The sequence below is a fragment of the Fukomys damarensis genome, unplaced genomic scaffold (assembly GCF_012274545.1).
Source record: "Fukomys damarensis isolate Sample0158 unplaced genomic scaffold, DMR_v1.0_HiC HiC_scaffold_20, whole genome shotgun sequence".
NCBI lineage: Eukaryota > Metazoa > Chordata > Mammalia > Rodentia > Bathyergidae > Fukomys > Fukomys damarensis.
The window spans coordinates 41239537-41263531 of record NW_022900932.1 but is presented as its reverse complement, the minus strand read 5'-3'; the positions used below and the strand labels follow the sequence as shown (position 1 = coordinate 41263531).

At 36.5% G+C, this 23995-nt stretch overlaps 1 protein-coding gene across 1 annotated transcript in view; it reads right to left on the bottom strand.

Moving 5' to 3' along the window:
• The window catches only part of Btaf1 (B-TFIID TATA-box binding protein associated factor 1), a 100951-nt gene that overhangs the window by 63808 nt on the left and 13148 nt on the right, over positions 1-23995 (bottom strand). Inside the window, exons 2-5 of the mRNA XM_010632100.1 lie at positions 21571-21694; positions 13550-13664; positions 10624-10770; positions 768-931 (exon numbers count right to left, since the gene is read on the bottom strand). Coding sequence (XP_010630402.1) covers positions 768-931; positions 10624-10770; positions 13550-13664; positions 21571-21694 — 550 coding nt within the window. The remainder of the gene's footprint in view (positions 1-767; positions 932-10623; positions 10771-13549; positions 13665-21570; positions 21695-23995) is intronic.

Here is a 23995-nt window from a genome sequence, read left to right as displayed (position 1 = left end):
GGAGAAGGGAAATGAGGAGGAGGAAGGGGAGAAGCAGAAGGAACACATGAATATCTACTGGGAATGGAAAGCACAGGGAAGGAGGAAGAGAAAGTGAAATTATGGTATAGTCACAAAATAAAATAGGATGAAACTATCAAAAAAAGAATGTGGTTTTATCTGTATATGCTGATATATTTAGCTATATAAGTGGGAAAAGGTAAACGTGACTTACAAACACCAACACAGACACACACATACACTTGTGTATGTAACTTAAAAAGGGTTGCCTCTGGAGCATGGAAACATGTATGCTTATAAATTACCAACAAGAAACTTCTTTTTACTTCATATTGCATATCCCTTTTTAATGCTTAAAACTATTTTTTATCATGTTTCTCAATTTTTAAAAAAATGAGTCAGAACTCTAAAGGCTTCTACTATCATCATGTCTGGCTATGATAGCCCTTACTATCTCTCATTCACCCAAAGTATTATTTTTGTCTTCCAAAAAGAACAAAGGAAAGAGCAATTAGAACTAGGATCTTTCAATACCAGAGGCTCCTGAAAGGTCCACCACAGCTTTTATATAACAGTCCAATGTCTACAAAGTAGGCTGAGTTTCTGCCTCTACAGAATCAGTCAATAGAAATTCAGTTAACAAAGACCCTAAATTATAGTGGCAATAAACAGCAAAAGTATTTTTAAAACATTACAATTGCATAAGCAAAATGAAGCAAACCCTTTGTGTTGCTACTTTCAATCAACCAAGCAAATTTTTTACCTACAGGCTGTTTGTTTACAAGGGCTGCTGAAGTCGGGGTATAATCCAAATCTTCATCATTGAAGAGTTCTTCAGTACTCATTCCAATTGCTTCTCCCATATTAAGGCCAAGCTTCTTCTGTAACAGTTTTCGTTGGCGTGCTATCCTCTCTTTAGGATCCACTTCACCTTTAAAAAGAGAAGGAATATATTTTCTCCAAATCAGCTAAAAAATTTTCTATGTGCAAGTCAGAATCCAACAAAATAAAATACAAAAAGACCCCTTCTGCCAACAGAACAAACCAAACTTGTCTAATCATGATTGGAAAATAATGTTCTAACTGACAAAACAATCTAAGAGTTTTCACTGAAATTCTGTCATTGCTCCATTGCCAATTATCACTCACACACACACACACACACACACACACACACACACATACATTTCATTTCTACCGAAATAAATTAATATTTAATTATAAATTTCACAGTTACACTTTGTACCTGAAAAATCTTACTGGGCTATGTTTGACAGAAAAAGATCAACAATAAAGGCTTATTCTGAATGTAGCTTCTATGTGTTTTAGGATGAGTAGACCTAATAGCCCAAATAACAAAGATTAAAGAAATAAAAGCAGACAGATTTTGAATGTCTCAGGTAAAATCCTTCAGTCCTTCAGGGGAAAACAAAACCAAACGCACCACCAAAGGTTATTTCAAAAATTAAAATTAAAATTGGGCCTTAAAATAGCTAAGCTAAAAAAAACTTCTCTGTATTACTGAAAATTTAAATAACAATAATAATCTGTTTCTAACAATGTCTGGGTAAGCTCCTCTTGGACTAACCTGCTGATAACAAACTCTGGTCAAAATATTTTAAAAAAACTATCTGAAGGCACACACTGAAAAGGGAGCAAAAGTAAGTATTTAATTATGTCAGCTGTTAACAGCTAGAAGAAAAGAATAGCACTGGGTGTTTCTACTTTTTGCAGCTTTTAGCCTAATAGCAGATCCAATCCATCTAATGTAGGGCAGCTAAGACTTGGATTAAAAACCCACAGTCAGGGGATGAAGGGAGGGCAGGGACAAGGGGAAACAATGAGAACCAAGACCTGTCATGTTAAAGGTACAAGATCCCAATGATGAATGTAACTGTACTGAGAATAGCACTGGGTGTTTCTACTTTTTGCAGCTTTTAGCCTAATAGCAGATCCAATCCATCTAATGTAGGGCAGCTAAGACTTGGATTAAAAACCCACAGTCAGGGGATGAAGGGAGGGCAGGGACAAGGGGAAACAATGAGAACCAAGACCTGTCATGTTAAAGGTACAAGATCCCAATGATGAATGTAACTGTACTGTATACCTAAAATGTACCAATAAACTCAATGAGAGAAAAAATAAAAATAAATAAATAAAAACCCACAGTCTTTCTGGCTTGAAGAACTAAAAGAAAGTTAAGGACCACTATAGTTACTAGAAAGTAGAAAGGGGAAATGCAAAAAAGACAAAGCCAGAAAGAAGATGCCCCAAATTCTGTATAAATACAACACAAATCTCTGACTTATGCCTGAGCTACACACATGCACAGCACAGACTCCAGCAGTACAGCTAAACCTAAAATCTAAAAGCTAAAATTGAATTGTGAGTTATTGTTCATTACACACAAAAGTGTACTTGCACTTCTTTTTTTTTGGTACCGGGGATCGAACTTGGGTCCTTGTGCTTGCAAGGCAGGCAGCGGAACCACTGAGCTAAATCCCCAGCCCTATACTTGTACTTCTCAGCTGTTTGTCAAACAAAAATGCCTGCTAACATAGGCAAGCAAAAGCAGTACAACAATTTACCAGACATAATGATGCATGCCTGTAATCCCAGCATTTGGGAGGCAGAGGCAGATCTGCCTTGAGTTCAAGACCAGCCTGAGCTACATGGCAAGTTCAAGGGCAGCCTGAATTGCACAATGAGACCTTGTATCAAAACAAACAAACAAACAAACAAACATAGAAACAATCTTTAGAAGAATATAACAGAATCAAGTTTGCAGTGTAACATTCATAATATATAGGACACAATCCAAAATTTACAATGAAACAGGAAAATGGAACCTATTCTCAAAAGAAAGGCATTTAATGGGAACCAACTCTGATATGACCCAGATGTTAGAAGATTTTAAAGTTGCTCACATAATAATACTCAACGTAAAGAAGATACTATTTTAACGAATGAAAGATAAGATATACCTTGGTAGACAGACAAAACCATAAAAAAGAATGAAATAGAATTGTACATTTGAAAAGGGTGAATATGATATGCAAAACATACCAAAATAATTAGTTAAAAAAAAGTTCTATAACTAAAAAACACAATATCTCAAAAAATTTTAATTATCACTGGATGGGTTAAATAACTTAACAGAAATAAAAAGAACAAAGTGCAAATAAACTTACAGAACAATACAAACTACCAAGATAAAGAACAAGCAGAAAAAAAAGAATGAAAAAACATAAACAATTCTATTCACCACAGCAACCAAAAAGAAAACTTAAAATTTATATTCTGAAAACTACAAACATTGTTCATTGTTCAAGAAATTAAAGATCTAAATAAATGGGAAAAATTATTCACAGGTCATAAAACTGAATAGTTAGAACACTAATACTTCATAGCTGTGGTAGTTAAGCTTGATTTTGTCAATCTGATTGGTTTGGGTACTGAGGGGGCTTCTAGGTGTGTCATGTGTCATGACCTTAGACGCTGTATCAGATTCCATCCTTCATCTCTGGTGCTGTTCCCCTGGCTCCACTTCCTGATGACCTGAACTAACCATCTTTGTTAAATAATGCCATTTGACCATGATATTTCTTCCTTGGAACCAGCAACCCATGCACTGAATCCCCTGAAATGATAAGCCAAATTAAACCTCTCCTATACGGTATTGTGTCTCAGGAACCAGAAAGCTGACTAGTCCAACGGATACAAAGACACAACAAATTCTTATCTAAATATCAGCAGGCTTATTTTCACAACATGGAAAAATTGATCCTAAAATTCATAGAGAAATACAATATTCAGAAAAGCCAAAATCTTACAAAATAACAACAAAGTGGGAGGTTCACACTTCTTGATTTCAAAGTTTATTAAAATGCTACAGTAATCAAAACAGTGTGGTACTAGCATAAGGATACAGAATAAAGTTGTGAGTTCAGAAATAAATCCATGTGTTAATGGTCAACTCATTTTTCAATAGGTTTCTAAGATAATTCAAGAGAGGAAAGGCAGTATTTTCAATAGATGTATTCAAACAGGATATCCATATACAAAAGAATGAAGCCGGATTCTTAAACTCACAAATATTAACTCAAACTGAATGGATCAAAGACCTAACAGAATTAAAGTTATAAAACAGTTAAAAGAAATATCAAGGGCCAGGGATTTAACTCAGTGGTTCCACCACCTGCTTCACAAGCGCAAGGATCCGAGTTCGATCCCCAGTACCAACCCCCGCACACACAAAAAAGAAAATATATCAGTAAATGCTTTTGAATTTGGCAATAATTTCTTATATATAACACCAGAAGCTTGGGGGGGGACAGGTACTTGGACTTCATCAAAATTATAAACTTTTGTGTTTCAAAGAACACTGTCAAGAAAATGAAAAGTCAATTCACTGAACAGGAAGATATATGTGTATATAACATTATCTGATAAGGAAGAATAACAAATTAAAAATGGGCAAGGATGCTGGGGGATGGCATGTGCCTCTAATTCTACTACTGAGGGAGGCTAAGGCAGGAGGATCACAAGTTTGAGTCCCACCCGTACAATTTAATGAGACCCTATTTCAAAATAAAAAAATAAAAAGATACAGCTCAGTGGTAGACTAGCCCTGGTTTTGATCCTAGAACTGGGGAAAACAAGCAAACAAGGAAAGGATCTAAACAGGTATTTCCCTAAAGATACAGAAATGGTCAGTAAACACATAAAAAGATATTCAACATCACAGTTAAGGAAATGTAAATAAAAAAATCACAGTGAGATATGACTTCACACTCACTACTATGGCCATAATCAAAAAATCAGATAGGGGCTAGGGATTTAGCTCAGTGGTTCTGGCACCTGCCTCACAAATGCAAGGATCCAAGTTCAATCCCCGGTACCAAAAAAAAAAAAAAAAAAAATCAGATAATAAATGTTGGCACAGATATGGAGAAATTGGAAATCTCATACACTGCCAGTAGAATGTACAATGGTAGAGTCACTTTAGAAATTTGGCAGTTACTCAAAAGGTCAAATATGGCTGCTATATGACCTAGAAATTCTACTCCTAGGAGAAATGAAAACATATGTCCACATAAAAACTGGTATTTATAGTATTTATGGTATCTTATAGTATTAAAAATGAAACAGGAAAGGGCCGGGGATTTAGCTCAGTGGTTCGGTGGCCTGCCTTGCAAGCACAAGGACCCGAGTTCAATCCCAGGTACCAAAAAAAAAAAAAAAAAAAAAAAAAAAAAAAGAAAGAAAGAAACAGGAAAAACAACCCAAATGTGCACCAACTGTCCAATGGATAAACAAAAAGCTCTGTCTATACAATGAAGTATTATTTAGCCATAAAATAAGACCATCTCATACCCATTACAATGGCTACTATCAAAAATAGAAACTAAGGAACTTGGATATAACTCAGTGATACGTAGAGTGCTTGCCTAGCATGTATGAGATCTTGTATAATTCCCAGCACAAAAAAATAAAATTGGCAAGCAGGCAGAGAAATTGTAATCCTTGTGCACTGTAGGTGGGAACATAAAATAATTCAGCTGCTATGGATAACTTATGCCAGTTCCAAAAAAGGTTAAAAATGAAATGACAATCTCATTAGCAAATCCCTTCTGGGTTTATATGCAAAAGAACTAAAAGCAAAAATTCCAGGTATTTGTACACTACTGACCACAACAGCATGATTCACTATAGCCAAAATATGGAATCAACCCAAATGTCTAATGATGGATGAAAAGGTAAACAAAATATGATATATACATATAGGGAATGTTATTCAACCTCTAAAAGGACAGAAATTCTGTCATACATTACAACATGCATAAATTTAGCATCACGCCAAGTGAAATAAGCCAATCATAAGTAGATGGAATAATTTTACTTATATAGGGTATCCATAGTCAGATCTGGACATCTGAAAAGTCAGGGAGGAGCCCTTTAAGGAAAAAAAAAAAGTCACATTCAAAGATACAGAAAGGAGAATGGTAGTTACGAAAGGCTAGAGGAAGGAGGATGGAGTATTGATATTTAATGGGTATATAGTTTCAGTTTTAAAACAAAAAGACTTCTGAGGATTAGTGCTACAACAATATGAATGTGCTTAACAATTCACTTAAAAATGGTTAAGATGGTTAGTTATATATTGTGCATATTTTATATTTTTTTAAAAAATTAATGTCTCATAACAGCAATAAAAGTATGTTTCTTTTGTTTGGTTTGGTATTGGGGATCAAACTCGGGACCTTGTGCTTGCAAGGCAGGCGGTGGCACCACTGAACTAAATCCCTGGCCCATAAAAAATATTTTAAAAAAAGTAACAAAGGCCAGGTGTGGTGGTGCACACCTATAATCCCAGCACTTGGGAGGCTGAGGCAGGAGGATCGCTGTGAGTTCAAGACCAGCCTGGGCTACATAATGAGTTCCAGGTCAGTCTCAACTACATAGTGAGACCGTGCTTCAAAAAACCAAAAAAATAAAAAAATAAATACAAAAGTAACAATATATGCTAAATCGAGAATGAACCTTGATAACATTCTACCAAGAAAAAGAAGTGAGCCAGTTGTAGTGGCACACATCTGTGATCCATCCCAGCACTTGGGAAGCTAAAGCAGCAAAATCACCATGACTTCAAGGCCAGTCTGAACTATGTAGCGAAACACTACCTCAAAAAAAATGTGAAAGAAGGTGTGGAAGAAGAATGTGTGAAAGAATAGATAAGGGTGCTTGAAACCTTGAGGTAATTTTCAGATTAATGACAATGTGTCTTTTACTGTAATATATTTTTAAAATTGAAATAGTCACCATCTATTTCAATCACCCCATATAGTAATTCTCTTAGTTTTTGCTTTGGACACTAGCATGAGTTGAGCCAACAGTAGTAGAAACAGATAAATATGACAAACATGCAGCTGGAGTATAGCTTAGTGGCCGAGCATCTGTCTAGTATTCATGAGGCTCTAAGTTCTATCTCGAGCACAGCCAAAGAAAAAAAGTAAAACATAAAATAAAATTAAAAAATATATAACAATCACAATACACCGAAACTTAAGGGACCCAATGAAAGCAGTCCTATGAGGGAAATTTATAAAACTGAATTCCCTTATCAGAAAAACAGCAGGCTCAAATAACCTAATTTTGAACCTTAAGCTTCTAGGAAAAAGAGCAAGTCAAGCCCAAAGCTCATATGAGGGAGGAAATTATAAAATCAGAGCAGAAATTAAGGCAATGGAGACTAAGAAACTACAAAGAATCAACTAATCGAAGAGTTGGTTCATTGAAAGATTAAATGAAACTGACAAGCCCTTAGCCAACTTTAAAAAAGGAATGAAAAGAGTTAAATCCATGCATTAGAAATGAAAAGGGTAAAATCACAACAGATCCTGCAGAGATTCAGAAGATCACCAACACCTACTTTGAGAGCCTGTGTTCCAAAAAAATGGAAAATATGGAAGAAATGGACAGTTTCCTAGAGACATATGAATTACCAAAACTGAATCAAAAAGATATAAAAATCCTAAATAAACCAGTACCAGTCAATGGAATTGAGTATTTAATTAAAAATTGAACATATAATTTAAAAATTACCGACAAAGTAAAGCACTGCCCCTGATGGACTCACTGCTGAATTCTCCAAGAAATTAAGAGAAGACCTAATATCTCTACTCCTCAAATTATTTCATGAAATTGAAAGGGAAGCAATACTTCCAAATTCATTCCTGGAAGCAAGAATTACCCTGATTCCAAAACCAGAGAAGGATCCAACCAAAAAGGAGAATTATAGGCCAATCTTCCTAATGAACATAGATGCAAAAATTCTCAAGAAAATACTGGCAAACAATGTAGCAAATCATCAAGAATGTTACACATTATGACCAAGGTGTATTCATCCCAGGGATGCAGGGCCGGTTCAACATATGCAAATTAATAAATGTAATACACTATATTGACAAGAGCCAAGGACAAAAACTACATGATCCTCTCAACAGATGCAGAAAAAGCATTTAATAAACACACACCCATTCATGATTAAAAAAAAAAAAACCTACAGAAATTGGTATAGATGGTCTTTATCTCAATCTGATAAAAACCACCTACGACAAACAGCCAACATCATACTAAATGGACAAAAACCTGAAAGCTTTCACTCTAAAATCAGGAACCAGATAAGGATGTCCACTGTCATCACTCTTGTTCAATATAGTTCTGGAAACACTAGCCAGAGCAATTAGAGAAGAGAAAGAAATGAAAGGAATAAGGATAGGGAATGAAGAAGTTAAATTATCATTATTTGCAGATGATATAATACTTTACATAGAAAACCTCAAAAACTGCACCAAAAGACTTTTAGATTTGATAATATAGATAGCTACAAAGTCAACACTCAAAACTTAATAGCGTTCCTGTACATGAATAACAGACTCACTGAGAAATTAGAGAAAAATCCCCTTCACAACAGCATCCCAAAAAAATGAAATACCTAGGAATCAGTCTAATGAAGGAAGTAAAAGACCTCTACAATGAGAACCACAGCACTCTGAAAAAAAGAGATCAAAGAAGGTATCAGAAAATGGAAAGATATCCCTTGTTCTTGGATAGGAAGAACCAATATAGCGACAATGGCCATCGTTACTGTTACACAATTTCAATGCAATCCCAATCAAAAGCCCAACAGCATATCTCACAGAATTAGAAGAAAAAAGAAAATCCCAAAACTCATTTGGAACCAGAGAAGACCTAGAATAGCAAAGGCAATTCTGGGCAACAAAGGCAAAGCAAGGGGTATCACAATCCCTGACTAAATTATATTACAAAGTGAAGATACTTTAAAAAAAAACAGCATGTTATTGGCAAAAGAACAGACCTGAGTAAATGGAACAGACCAGAAGATACAGAAACAACTCCAGACATACTCAACCGCCCTATCTCTGACAAAGGAGCCAAACACGATCACTGGAAGAAAGTTAGCCTCTTTAATAAATGGTCCTAGAAAAACTGGCTTCCCACATGCCGAAGATTGAAATTAGACCCCTATCTTTCACCACACACTAACTTAAAATCAAAATGGATCAATGGTCTAAATATTAAAACACTGAATCTTCTAGAAGAGAGAATAGGTAGAACACTTGAGGACATGGAAGCTGGCAAAGACTTCATGAAAAAAACCCAAGCCGCACAGCAAATACCACAAAGAATCAACAACTGGGACTTCATCTTATTAAAAAGCTTTTGTAGGGCCAGGGATTTAGCTCAGTGGTTCCGGTGCCTACCTCCCAAGCACAAGGACCTGAGTTTGATCCCCAGTACCAAAAAAAAAAAAAAACAAACAAAAAAAACTTTTGTACAGCAAGAGAAACCACCAACATAGTGAAAACACAACCCACAGAGTGGAAAAATTTTTACCAGCTATTCCAATGAAGGACTATTATTTAGAATATACAAAGAACTCAAAAAGAATCAGACCCCCCCCAAATTAAAACCAATGCAAAAATGGACATCTGAAATAAGATACTTCTTCGAAGAATTAGAAATGGCAAATAAATATATGAAAAAGTGTTCAACATCATTGGTCATTTGTGAAATGCAAATTAAAACAACACTGAGACTCTACCTCACTCCAGAAAAAATGGCTGCTATCAAGAAATCAACTAATAACAAATGTTGGAGGAGCCGTGGGAAAAAAAGAAACCCTGCTCCACACCTGGTGGGACTGTAGACTGGTGCAACCACTGTGGAAATCAGTGTGGAGGGCTCTCAAAGAACTAATGAGATTCCATTTGACCCAGCTATACTTCTTGATATCTTCCTGAAAGAATTTAAAGCATCATACCACAGTGATATATAAGCCCATGTTGATAGCAGCACAGCTTGTAATAACTATATCTTAGAAACAACCCAAATGCCCATCAACTGACAAATGAATAAAGAAGGTATGTTTTTTATACAATGGAATACTACTCTGCCATAAAGAAGGATGCACTTCAGACATTTATAACTAAATGGATGGACCCCGAAACCATATTCTTAAGCAAAATAAATGGGATACACATGTTTAAATACCACATTGTTTCTCTTGTGGGAGAAACTGAAAGTGGAAATAAGGACCGAAATATGTAATGGATGTTGGGAAATGAAGGAAAAAAAGTGTTCAAATGGGAAGGGGAACAAAGGAGGAAGGAGGAAGAAAAGAAGAAAAGGACAAGAAAAATAGTGAAAATACAAGGAAAAATAGAAACAAAGTTTTTGTACAAAGGGGAGGAATGAGGCAGAAGGGATAAAATAAAATTCATTTTAAAACATTAAAATACAACAATCACATGACACCTCAAATTCCCAAAATTGTGAAAACATTATCACAATCTGAGGCTGTTAGCTAATGAAATATTGTTGAAATATTAATACATATGAACTAATGATACACAGAATATATTCCCTGAGAGTTGAGAAGTAATTACAGTTTTAGAACAAATATTGTTTCTTACTTAAGTATCAGTCAATTTACATTTCAGGACACATTAGATTATGATGGCTGATAAACAGCTTATCAAGTGACAAATCAGCTTGAAAAAACCAATTTCAGACTTTCTTCTACAGGTTACTACATACCTGATTTTTCATCTTGGACTTCAAATTCTGCACCAGCAGACCCCAAAAGTGATGCACCATGTTGTAACAATCTACATATATCAAATCTGTCAAAATTCAATCGATCTGCAGTAGAAGAATCTTCCATAGAACTTTCTGAAGTAGGTTCTAGATGAGGTTTAGAAGTATTAATTTAATGATACAGCCAAAGTGTAAAATGAAAGAAAATAACATATCAGTACTTGTAGTGTGTGGGTAATATATTTTTTAAAGTAAAAATGGAAGACGTAGAAAAACTACTATGGAGTCATTTACAATCCATTCTTCCTTAACTCCCCTTCCACAAGAATCAGAATACTAGTGGTAACTGTTTTCATGTACGAAATCATAATGCTTAGGTGAAGAAATGCATCTTTATGTTGAAATACATATAAATACCATGCCCCTTCCATTGACTACTGAAGAATTTAAAAATACCTAAGTTGCAAAACAGTGAATAAACTATATTCATAAGGCCAATAAGTATCACCTCTCATTATACCTGAGATACGTCTAGCACACAAAGCAACTATCCACTCAACAGAACTTACTTCCCATACTATAAGAAAATTATAATCTCATGTAATTATATATCTACCCGTATTCTAAACAAACTGCAACCTCATGATAAATTGCTGAAATTACAAGTCCATTTGAGGTCTCAAAGTACCTATAAAAGGGTAGCTACATGTAAGTGTTAAAATATATTATAATTGTTCACTAGCATAATAATTATTTAGCTGGGATTTGCATGTAAGTTATCTATAAATTAAAGTATGATTGCTTAACCTAGATTAAAGGGAACTCATGAATATTTTAAGTTTTCTAGTAATGACAAGAAATCTCACTTAGAAACTTGAATGCTAATGTAACTAATTTAATGTTGTCTTTAAAAAAAAAAAAACAAAGGAATCTTGAGTTGTTGTGCCTTTCTATGCCAAAATAAAAAAGAAGGGATAATGAGCTAGAAAAGGTTCTTTACTAAAACAAGTTATAACTCTACCAGGTTATACATTTCCCTTGACGAGAAAATCAACAAAATAGCCAGGGATTTAGCTCAGTGGCACAGCACCTGCCTGGCAAGAGTGAAGTCCTGAGTTTGATCCCCAGTACCAAAAAACAAACAAACCTTGAAATAACAGGTACCTGCAAATATAAGCAAAAATTTAAGTAACCTATAATTCATGCTAAAAGTGATGCTATCCAAGTGACTTGACAATGCATCTAAATGTACACCATATTAAATTTTCACTTGGGGAAAATTTCTTCTACATTATGGAATGAAGTGCTGATTTCACACCTGGAAAAAAAGCCTCTTTCAATATTTAAGCTAAATATGTAATTTTATTCCTTGACATCAGTCAAACTATGTACTATATAAGTGATGTGATTCTGTGTTGCCGGATTATAGAATAAAAAATAAATCCAATTAACACTTTAAAATTAAATAACTTTCACTTACAATGTACACTTTTACAGATTTTCAAACCATGTGCTTTGTTTCATTGGGGATCAAACCTTTGGCAAGTACTTTACCAGTGAATTACATCCACAGCTACCATGCTTTCACATGTGTTACCTCTCTTTCTGTCTGTCTGTGTCTATCTCTCCCTCTCCATCTCCTCCCTCCCTTCTTTCTCATACTTGGGACAGAACCAAAGGATATACTATATCCCCGGTCTTGTTTATTTTGAGATAGTGTCTCACCAAGTTGACTAAACTGGCCTCAAACTTGCAATATTTCTGTCCCCAGGTCTCAAGTAGGTGGGATTATAAGCATGCAGCATTATGCCTAGCTACAGTTTTTTTGTTGTTGTTGTTTTTTGTTTTTTTTTTAAACAAGGTCTTATTTTGTAGTTCAGGCTGGCCTCGAACTCACCACAACCCTTTTGGCCTCAGCCTCCCAAGTGCTAGGATTACAGGTATTCACCACCACACCCAGCTATAATCTGTTTTTAATGTCATTACAGGAGCCTGGTGCAGTCAGTTATGCACACCTGTAATCTAAGCATTCAGGAGGCTGAGGCAGGAGGCTTGCGCAAGCTCAAGTATCACCTCAGCAACACTGTTTCAAAATAAAAAATGAAAAAGGGGCTGAGTTGAAGCCCAGCATAGCGGCACATGCCTCTAATCCTGGCACTCAGGAGGCTGAGGCAGAAGGATTACCCCAAGTTCAAGGCTAGTCAGGGCTACATAGTGAATTCAAGACTAGCCTGAATTACATAGTGAAACCCTGTCTCCAAAAAGCAAAAACACAGTGGGTGGGGAGCAACGGGCCAAGGATATAGGTCAGTGTGAAGCCCGAGGACCAATTCCCTGTTTCTGAAAACAAATACAATTTTTTTCTTACCACCATACAATATCTAAACAGCACCTAAAAAGCTTAAAATTTACCCCTCCAAAAATCTGTATTTCATTATGCCTAAATTTAGAAAATTAGTCTTAATTTCTAAGTTGTTTCCCAGCAACATAACAAAAAAATTGTTTTAAATATTTATGCTGTTGGGCCAGGGATTTAGCTCATTGGTGCCACCACCTGCCTCGAAAGTCCAAGGTCCGGAGTTTGATTCCCAGTACCAAAAACAAAACAAAATAATTTTATGCTGTATTCATGTAACTAATTTTTCTGAAATGTAAACACTTTTCAGGGAAATAATCTCTGCAAATAAAATTACACTGTAGAATTAATTTCTTAAAATATATAAAAACATTTTATGTATCCTGTCATTTAAAAAAATTCTACAATGGTGAGACTCATATTATTTATTATGATTTCCTGACAAAGTTGTACCAGAAGTATGAAAACTGACCCTTTAAATAAAAATTGAAATTATTAAAACATAAACTGCATGTTATAGTTAATTCCACAGCTAGATTTACTTCAAACTACTTTTCCACTAAAAAGCACCTTGTTTGGTTCTTGGCACTGGATTCCATTCGGGCACATTTTTCACTATTGCTTCAACAGCTTGTCCTGCTGCAATCCGGGTATCCCAATTTGCACTCCTTAAATATATCAATACCTTAAAAAATTATTTTTAAAAAGTTATATATTAAAAAGCATTGTTTGCTCAAGGTAGACAGAGAAACACAAATTTACTTGTTACTAATTTACAATTCAGCAGTCCTCTGAATATATATAAAATATCTTAGAATTATTAAAATCACTTATAAGATTTTACCACTCACACAAAATCCCACTACCATCTTAAAAGGGGAAAATAAAATAACTTTTAATTAAAGAATACCTGGGAGTATTTTAAGAATAACATAACTATGGAACTTACTAATACAAAACAAATTACATATTATTCATTAACACATTCACAACAGGGCCATAATTTGTACGCCTCACTTCCAAGGTGGTTTGAGCCACCTGCTGTACTACAAGGTTATACTACATGATTATCTTATCAGGCTGCTTTTTATTAAAAAGACCAATAAGAGTGATTAGATCCATTTGCACCACCAATAATAGCACAGGTCACCCAATCAATGGGAGTCATGCATGAACTGCTCGTGGTTCAAGTCAGCAGGAATGTATTAAATCTCATTACTTAATACAGAGTTATATATTACCCAAAAGTTACCAAAAAAAAAAAAAATTACAAAAGCAGGGTTGCATTTAGCTCAGTGGAAGAGCTCTTGCCTAGCATGCACATGGATGGCCCTGGGTTCAATCCTTAGAACTTCAAAAAAAAGAAAGTTTTGACAGTTACTAGAAAGAATAAGATCAGCAAATTAATATTACAGCAGATTAAATATACAGAAATTTACAGGGTCAAGCTCAACCTCTTTAGCAGCTAAGCATGGTGGCACACGCCTGTCATTCCAGCACTCAGGAGGATCCACAAATTCGAGGCCATCCTGGGCCACACAGTAAGTCTAAGGCTAATCTGAACTACACAGTGAGACCCTGTCTCAAAAAAAAAAAAAAAAAAAAAAAAAAACAAAAAAAAAAAAAAAAAAAAAAAAAAACCAAAAGAAAACAAAAATTACTTCTAAATATTAAACAATCTCAAATGAAATTAAGACAAGCCCATTTGTGATAACATCAGAAAGTATAAACTTAATAAAAACAAGTATAAGACTTAACCTTTACAATGAAAACTAAAAAACATTAAAACACTGTTGAAAGAAATTAAAAATCTAAATAGACACTTCCTGTTCATGGGTCAACAGACTTAATATTGTAAAGATCACAATATCCTCTAAAGCTACTTATAGATTGAACACAAGTCCTGTTAAAATTCCAGCTGGTTGCCAGATGTAGTGGCACACACCTGTAATTTCAGCAGTTGGGCAAGAGGATCCCCAAATTCAAGGCCAGCTTGGGTCACACAATGAGTGCAAGGCCGGCCAGCCTGAACTATGTAGCAAGATCCTGCCTCAAAAAAAAAGATTCCCAGCCTAGCTTTCTTGCACAAATGGACAAGCTAATCCTCTAATTCATATGGAAATGAAAGGGACCCAGTATCGCTAAAAGAATCTTGAAAAAAAACGGTTAACTCACTTTTTTACTTCAAAACTTACTACAAAGCAAAAGTAATCAAGACTACTGGCAAAACGAGACATACAGGCCAATGGAATAGAATTAACCTTTTTGTCTATGGTTAACAGACTTTTAAGAATGCCTGCCAGGACCACTCAAAAGGGAAATAATATTATCTTCAACAAATGCTGCTGGGAAAATTGGATAACCATATGTAAAATAATGTTAGCCAAGCATGGTGGTGAATACCTGTAATACCCACTCTAGGGTAGCTGAGGTAGTATGATGGAAATTCAAGGCTACCTACCCAGGTCCAAACCAGTCTGAACTACATTCCAATACCCTGTTCTCAAAACAAAACACAGCGCGCGCACACACACACACACACACACACACACACACAGAATGTTAAATGCCTACCTCACATCATTCACAGAAATTACCTTAAGAGTGGACCAAAAGCCTAAAACTAAGAGTTAAAACTATACAACTCTTAGAAGAAAACATATGAGTAAATTTTTGTGACTTTGGGTCAGGCAATGGTTTACTAAATATGACATGAAGGACACAAATGATTTTACATAAAGAGAGAGAGAAATAACAACATTAAAACTTGCGTTTCAGGGGGCCTGCCTTGCAAGCGCAAAGACCCGAGTTCAATCTCCGGTACCAAAAACAAAACAAAACAAAATTTGTGTTTCACAGGATACTTTCAAGAATATGAAAACAACCTCCGAAACAGGAAAATATATGCATGTCATATGTCTGATAATAATGTTATATCTAGAACACATATAGTTGGGGATTTAGCTCAGCAGTTTGGTGGCCTGCCTTGCAAGCACAAAGACCAGAGTTCAATCACCGGTACCCCCCCAAAAAAACCACATAGAGACCTCTTACAACATATTGTAAAAAAAGAATAATCCAACTAAAAAAAATCCTTTTTATGACTGAGTATTACCATCAAATGTTTGGAATTTTCCCATTTTTGATAGGCATAAAATAATATTATAGTGGGCTGGAGATAGTTCAGTGGCACTGCACCTGCCTTGCAAGCACAAGGTCCTGAGTTTGATCCCCAATACCGCAAATAAACAAATATACTATTATAGTTTTGCTCTATATTTCTTTAATTATGAAAAAGGTTGGGAAGGCCAAAAAGGGCTGTGGATGTAGCTCAGCAAGACAGGACAAGACTAGCAAACAGAAGGCTCTACGTTCTATCTACAGTAGCACAGCCAAAGAGAGTTAAGTTGGACAGTTTGAAATTACATTGTCCATGTACTGATTTTTTTCTATTAACTACCCATTCATTAACCATTATTCACTTCACTCCTGAATTCCTTATCTTTTTCAAACTGGGCAATTCTATAGAACATGGAATTGATTTTGTGTCAATCTGCTTTTTTTTTTGTACCAGGGATCAAACTTGGGTCCTTGCATTTGCAAGGCAGGCAGCAGAACCACTGAGCCAAACCCCCAGCCCTCAATTTGCTCTTTTTAATACATTTCTGTTTACATCGTTAATGACTACTGAGTATCTTTTTCCATTAGAAAAATCAGAGTTATCTGGGCTGGGTTATAGCTCAGTGGTAGCATCTTTGCCTACTACATGTGAAGCCCTGGGGTTTTTTTGTGGGGGAGGTACCAGGAATCGAATTGAGGACCTAGCGCTTGCCAGGCAAATGCAGTACCACTGACCATGTTGGCCCAGCCCTGGGTTTCATCACCAAAACAAAAAGGAGGAGGAGGGGTTGAGGGAGGAAAGGAACAATATTTGAAGATCAAAATCTCTGAATAGGCCATTTTCCAAAGAACATATAGGAATATCTAATAAACACATGAAAAGATGCCTGAAATTGTTACTAGTCACCAGACAAACACAAATCTAAATCCACTTCATACCCACTACACTGGCTTTGGTCAAAAAGTCAGGTTAATAAGAAATGTTGGAGGCTGAGGCAGGAGGATCGCTGCGAGTTCGAGACCACCCTGGGCTACATAATGAGTTCCAGGTCAGTCTCAACTACATAGTGAGACCCTGTCTCAAAAAAACCAAAAAAAAAAATGTTGGCAAGGATGTGGAAAAATCTGAGCCCTCCTATACTACTGCTGGGAATGTAAAATAGTGGAACCAGTTTGGTAAACAGTCAGACAGTTTCTCATAAAGTTAAATATAGTTTCTCATAAAGTTATATATAGTTAAATATAGTCTAGCAATTCTACTCAAAGGTATATATACCCAAGAAAATAAAAACATACTGCTACGGTTTGCAAGTCCACCAAAACTCATGCTGAAATTCAGTATCCACTGTAGGGTATTAAGGTGGTGAGACCAGGTGAGATATCTATGAAGTAATTAAGTCATGAGATTCCTCATAGATTAATGGATTACATAGTGTATCTGTTATAAATAAGCCAGTTTAGCTGTTTTTCATATGGCTCTCTTGCCATGTGATCCCTGCAACACCTGGGAACTCTACAGAAGGCAACAAGGCCTTTATCAAATGTGGCCACCTAATCTTTTTTTTTTTTTTTTTTTTTTTTTTTTCAGGATCAAACTCGGGCCCTTGTGCTTGCAAGACAGGTGTTAGAACCACTGAGCCAAATCCTCGGCCCTAGCCACCTAATCTTGAAGCTTTCAACCTCTAAAACTATGAGCTAAATAAATCCCAATCTTTATAAATTACCTAATTTCTGGCACTCACTTATAGCAGTGGAAAACAGACTAAGTCCCATACCTTCTCACAAAAAATTTATACATAATTTTTTTTTGGGGGGGGGTACCGGGGATTGAACTCGGGTCCTTGCGCTTGCAAGGCAGGCCACCGAACCACTGAGCTAAATCCCCAGCCCAATACATAAATTTTTATAGCACTATTTTTCACAATAGTCAAAACGAAGAAACCTAAATTTCCATCAACTGATGCAACAGATAAGATGTGGTATACTGTTTATATATCATACACCACACAATTGTATAATACATGCAAAACACAAATACATTTTAAGTGAAAGAAACAAGTCACAAGATATTATGCATTAATTTGTTTTATATAAAATGTTCAGAAAAAGCAAATATATATACATAGTTTAATGATTACCTAAAGCTGGGTATGGGAGGGTGTTATGTAACAGCAAGCTATGCCCTGCTATAAGTTACTTCATGTTGTATAGAAGTTTTCTGGCTGTGTCTTGGCCTTAGCAACTCCATTTTATAAAGCAACAATTTGTTCCACTTTTGAGTACAAATGTTGAGGGAGAATGACTTGGTAACTTATTAGAATAAATATATAACCACCAGATATTGAACACACCAATCTTATCAAAATCGTACGGCATAACCATGAGGCATAAACTGCTAAATTACTCGTGCTATTAAAAAAATTTCCACCAGTAAACTTAATCAAATTAAGTCAGGGACATGAGGACATCCACATGACATCTCAGCTGTATCAAAGAAAAACAGGCCCATGAGCTTGTTTGCCAGCTGGGCCTCCAACAGGCCCAAATCTGGGCCTTGACTGTCAGGGTGACCAGGTTCATTTGCCTGCCCAAAACCAAGTCCAAGAAAAGCCCATAAAAAGGCAAAAATTAGTTTACTTACAGTTTGGCCAAACTGGGGAAGGTAGCTAATCTGTTCCTTGACACCCCCACCTCCCAAAACAGAGCACTCCAATTTATAGAAAGGATAAAACAAAAGCCAGGAAACTTCCATATGTCAATCTAGCCAAGTATTGGCCTTAGGGGGGCTGGAAGTATTAAATCATTCTAGGTGTCAGGCCTTGGGGGATGGGGTAGCAGTTTGCACTCAGAATGAGGAAGCTTGGAGAAGCAGCCTATCCCTAAAACAAAAAAATCCAAATGAACAAAGGACCTTGTGCTTGCGAGGCAGGCGGCGGAACCACTGAGCTAAATCCCCAGCCCCCCAAAAAATCCAAATTTTTAAAGGTCTTTTTAACTGCTCCATTACAAGCTTATTATCAAACACATGAAACAAAAGAATGATGCAACCTACCCAACACTGGAGAACGGAGGTAACACATACAGACCACCTCATCCATGGGTCCTGAGGTTTCAGGCAACAATCCTGTTTTCTGTCCCCTGGGTTCAGCTCAGCTCAATCTCCCTGCGTGATTGGTGCACTCAAACTGTCTGCTGTCCAGTGTAAACCAACTCAGCACTCCCAACAAGCCCTATGCCTCAAAAAAGCTCTGCTAGGTCTGTAATATTATCTGACTGCCTGAGGTGGCTTTTCACATCTCTTGTGGGCTCTGTGCCTTTGCTTTCAGTTCTGCCTCTTCTAATCTTGTTAACTCTTTATTAGCAGTTCTGTAATCCATATATTATATGAAGTGTGATGTGTGACTTGAGTGTTTAGATATTAATAATTAATATTGGAATAAAAGCCAAACATGGTGGTGCATGCCTGTAATCTTCTTAGCATTTTGAGGGCAGAGGCAGAAGGATCTCCAGGAGTTGGAAGCCAGCCTGGGCTGCATAAGAGTTCAAAACCAGCCTGAGTTAATTAGCAAAACTCTTATCTCAAAAAAAAATCAAGCCGGGTGTGATGGTGCACGCCTGTAATCCCAGCATTCCCGGAGGCTGAGGCAGGAGGACTGCTGTGAGTTCAAGACCAGTCTGGGCCACATAGTGAGTTCCAAGTCAGTCTCAACTACATAGTGAGACCCTGTATCAAAAAACCCCCCAAAAAACCAAAACAAAACAAAAAATCAACAAAAACAAAACAAAACAAAATTGGAATAAAAGAAGCTGGGACTGCCTGGGTGACTGGCTATTTATTGAGTGAAACCTTGAGTGTTTGGTCAGATAAAGTTAAACTGATGCAGTGAATAAACTGCTAGTCAATAAATTCTGACATTGTGGAAAGACAAATGTGTTAGACAATTTTTTTTTTTTTTTTTTTTTTTTTTTTTTTTTGTACTTGGGATCAAACTCAGGTTCTTGTGCTTGTGAGGCAGGAAGCAGAACCACTAAGTTAAATCCCCAGCCCAGACAATGTTGATAGCATAGTTCATGACACTGGGAGTAATGAAAAACAATTGCTAATAGTTACACCGTTTCTTTTTGTAGTCATAACAATGTTTTCAATTTTGATTGTGGTGACAGCTATTGCACACATGGTAATATATCAAATACCACGGAACTGTACACTTCTGGTAGGTAAATTATATTTCAATAAACCTCCTTAAAGCAAAAGATCAAAAGACAATAGGAAAAATATTAAAGGCAGAAAAAAGAAGGACGAGAGTATTAGAGATAAACTGCTTCTTTCTGAATGATCTGAGGGCAGTCAATGTGCTGTGGTCTTAGATAAGACTTTACTTGAAAATTAGAAATCTTTTCTCAGTTCTACACAGACTAGTTCTGCTGTTTCTATTTCAGTCTTTCAGTCCTCCATTTCCTTCTTTAGGATATGGAGAAGAAATGCATATACTACTCTCTTCCACCTTACAGATATGTAATATTGCCTGATATGCATCCTTTTCTACTCTGAGAATGTGGAGCCTGTAGGTATTCAATCACTGTTTGATTATCTACATCTTGATCAGAAAGATTTGATAATATCAGTAACAGAAGTATGTTGGAAAGGGAGTCATTATTAGACCGTATGGTAGCAACTATACAGTGTAAATTTGTATGCATATATTGAAAAAGGACTTAAAACACCTAAGCTCAGGGAGGGACAAATGAAAATGGAAGGAAGGGGTTAGACTAGGAGGAAGTGTTATCTTGGGGTTTCCAGTATCTAGGCAATCATATTTTCCCCAGAGCTACTCTCTGACTACTTTCTACCACCAACCCTCTTTCCAAACCACTCATGCTTTTACACTGCACATCAGGGAATTAAACACATGGTATTTGCCAATAGTACCATACACAAGCCCACAAAGTTCAATTAACATATAGCCATTGCTTAGGGAAAGCCGTGTACTAGGATTATGAAAACACTGACACAACAAAGTAGAAAGCTACTTTCAAGCAGCTAATAACTAAGAATGTAATAGGACGACTCAGCTTCTCATATATTTTAATTATTGCCCATGAGTACACGTTCATTTGCAAACTACCAACTACAATCAATGGCCATTAAGAACAAGTTAGGCTACTACAAACCAGATTAACAACTCTGTTCATTACCAAATTGGGTCAGATTCATATTTGTGACAGAAGCAAAGGTTCTATATTGTCAAATCCCTTAAACAATTAAACTTGATTCTTAAAAATACTATAAATCTTATAACAAAAGGAAAAAACAGTTTAAAGATATTTGGAGAATTATTAAGATACTTAACTGAATCTGAAGATCACGAATGGTTACTTAAAATAAGATGATTCATACCTTAACTTTTATTTTCCTACTTATGGATAATTCTCTATAAGATTATATTACACTAAGAAAAAAGAGTTCTTACTTTAGATAACAGATTATTTAATTCATGAGGATGAAGCTTCACCACTTCTCCAAGTTGCTGAGCAGCAGCTTTTCTTGTAACTGGAGTAGTGCCAGTATCCAGTAAGATAAAAAGACGATCAAGCCTAAAATAACAAAAATATAATGGTTAATCTGAAATGTGTTTCCTCATAAGGGAAAGGGAGTCATGATTTGATTCAGTAAAATATACTGTGCACCTAAGAACAAAGACCTATGCTGGGGCTATAAGTAGATGCCTAACTTCTACTCTCAAGGAAGAAATGTAATAACAGGAGCACAGCAATAAGAAAAAAGGAGAACATATTTTGGGAAGTGTTCACTTAAGAAAACAGTGAGAGATACAGCTACAGAAACAGCTGGAGTCCTATGGTGGAGACCTTTGAAAGTATAGAGCAAGTACAAGAAAGTGATGGGACTGGAGTTATGCTTTAGGAAGATTACTCTGGAAGCAGCATGAAGCCTTAAGTTAAACAGAAGGAATCTTTAGACAATTACACCTGAAACTAAGGGCCTGAACATCCCAGCAAAAAGAACAGAAAGAAGTTGGCAGAAATTATGCAGAAGCAAAACACACATGCCACAGTAATTATGCTAAATATTAAGGGTGTTGAAAGAGCTCTGAAATTTTTAATCTTAAATAATGAAGATGTCAGCCATGCATGGTGGAACATACCTGTAATCCCAGCGCTCTAGGAGGCTGAGGCAGGAGGATTGAAAGTTCAAGCCTAGACCAGGCAATTCAGTGACCTAGTGAGACCCTATGTCAAAATAAAAAAATTTAAAAGGCCTGTGGCCATAGCTCAAAGTCCATGGGTTCAGTTCTAGTACTTCCAGCACCACACACAACAAAGATGATGTGATTAAAAAAAATGGGAAGTAGTAGTGTAGGAAATGTTAAAGGAAAATATGATAAGCTCACTAATGAAATTGGTCTCATAGCTAAGACACCAAAAGGATAGTTAGACTAGAGATTTAAAGTTCAGGAGAAAGCTGGGACTAGGCATGGAGGTATGAGTCATTTGTATACAGATAATAGATATGGCAATAAATATTAGTTCTGAGGTTATAAAATCATACAGCATAAATTCCGGCGCTACAAATCCCAGTTCTGTCAGTTATAAACAAGATTTGGGCTAAAATCACATCTTATACATGGAGTAAGGGCATACCAAGTAGAAAACTCACTCTGTTCCTGGGATATAGGTAAATCCTAAGGTCTTAGGCAAGTCACAAATAACTACCTGTCTACATAACATATAGGTCTAGACCTCCCACCACTAATCAACCTCAGGGAGGTAAAGTAGATGCCACAGATAATTAAAGGAAGGAGGCATATCTGGAATAAAGGAACACTTTGAACAAGATGAAGGATGACAATGACAAGATTGTAAGGACTACTATGTTAGAACCACGCCTGCTCCCAACCCAGCCGCCATCGCTCAAGCACTGGGAAGGTAGCCGCGCGGCACTCCTGAACCCCCATAATTCCCCTGCCCCGCACTCTCAGACCTCCTGACTGTGCTAGTCTTTGGACCCACTCTGCAAAGACAGAGGTGGTCATCAAGGGTATTTTTCTGAGTTCCCAACTTTGAACATCTTTAAAGAAAGGACGTGGGAAACCTATAATAGAACGTTGGGGAGTTCAACCATTCAGAAGGATGGGGAACTCAATCTGGGCCTTGCAGCCCGAGGTCAGTCAGCGTCATGGGGTTCAGCAGTCAGCTAACTGAGATCAGGGGTCTTGCATCCTCGCTCTGTCTGAGCCATTAAATGGTAAATATACTATATTGAAAAGTTTGTTCACTGCAGACATGTTCTGGACTGCTTCTTGATTTCAATTTAATTCAAATGATTTAAGGGTGATAGACTAGTGACTGCCACAGGTGGTCAGTGTCCAAGTTGTGCTTGATCTTAATGTGTTGCTGATTGTATCAGTTGGGGTAAAGCATTGCCGTTGATTTGATGAGCTGTTTTCTCTGATGTTATGAAGATGAGAATGTCTGTGGGTCATTAGAGACACAGAAGCTAGGGTGCAACTATATCAGGAAGATTTGGGTGATAATCCAGAGATTAAACCAAGGACAGTCGGACAACAAAAATTAAAATGAGAAAACACTTAAGCAAGACACAAGGACAGACTTCCAGTTCACCAATGGCAAACAGTAGGGCAAATGAGGATGAAAAAAAAGGCCTATAGTGAACCACCAGGACACCCTGAACTCAAAGCACAGGAAAAAACAAAACAGATCAATCAGGCTCTAGAAAAATTCAAAACACAAATAATTTCCCAGATAACCATAGATAGAGATAGTGAGCAAAATGCAAGTCGTGATTCGAAACTCTAGAGCAGAAACTGACAAAAAAATAGATGAGCTTAGGACCATGATAGAAGCCATGAAGGCCCA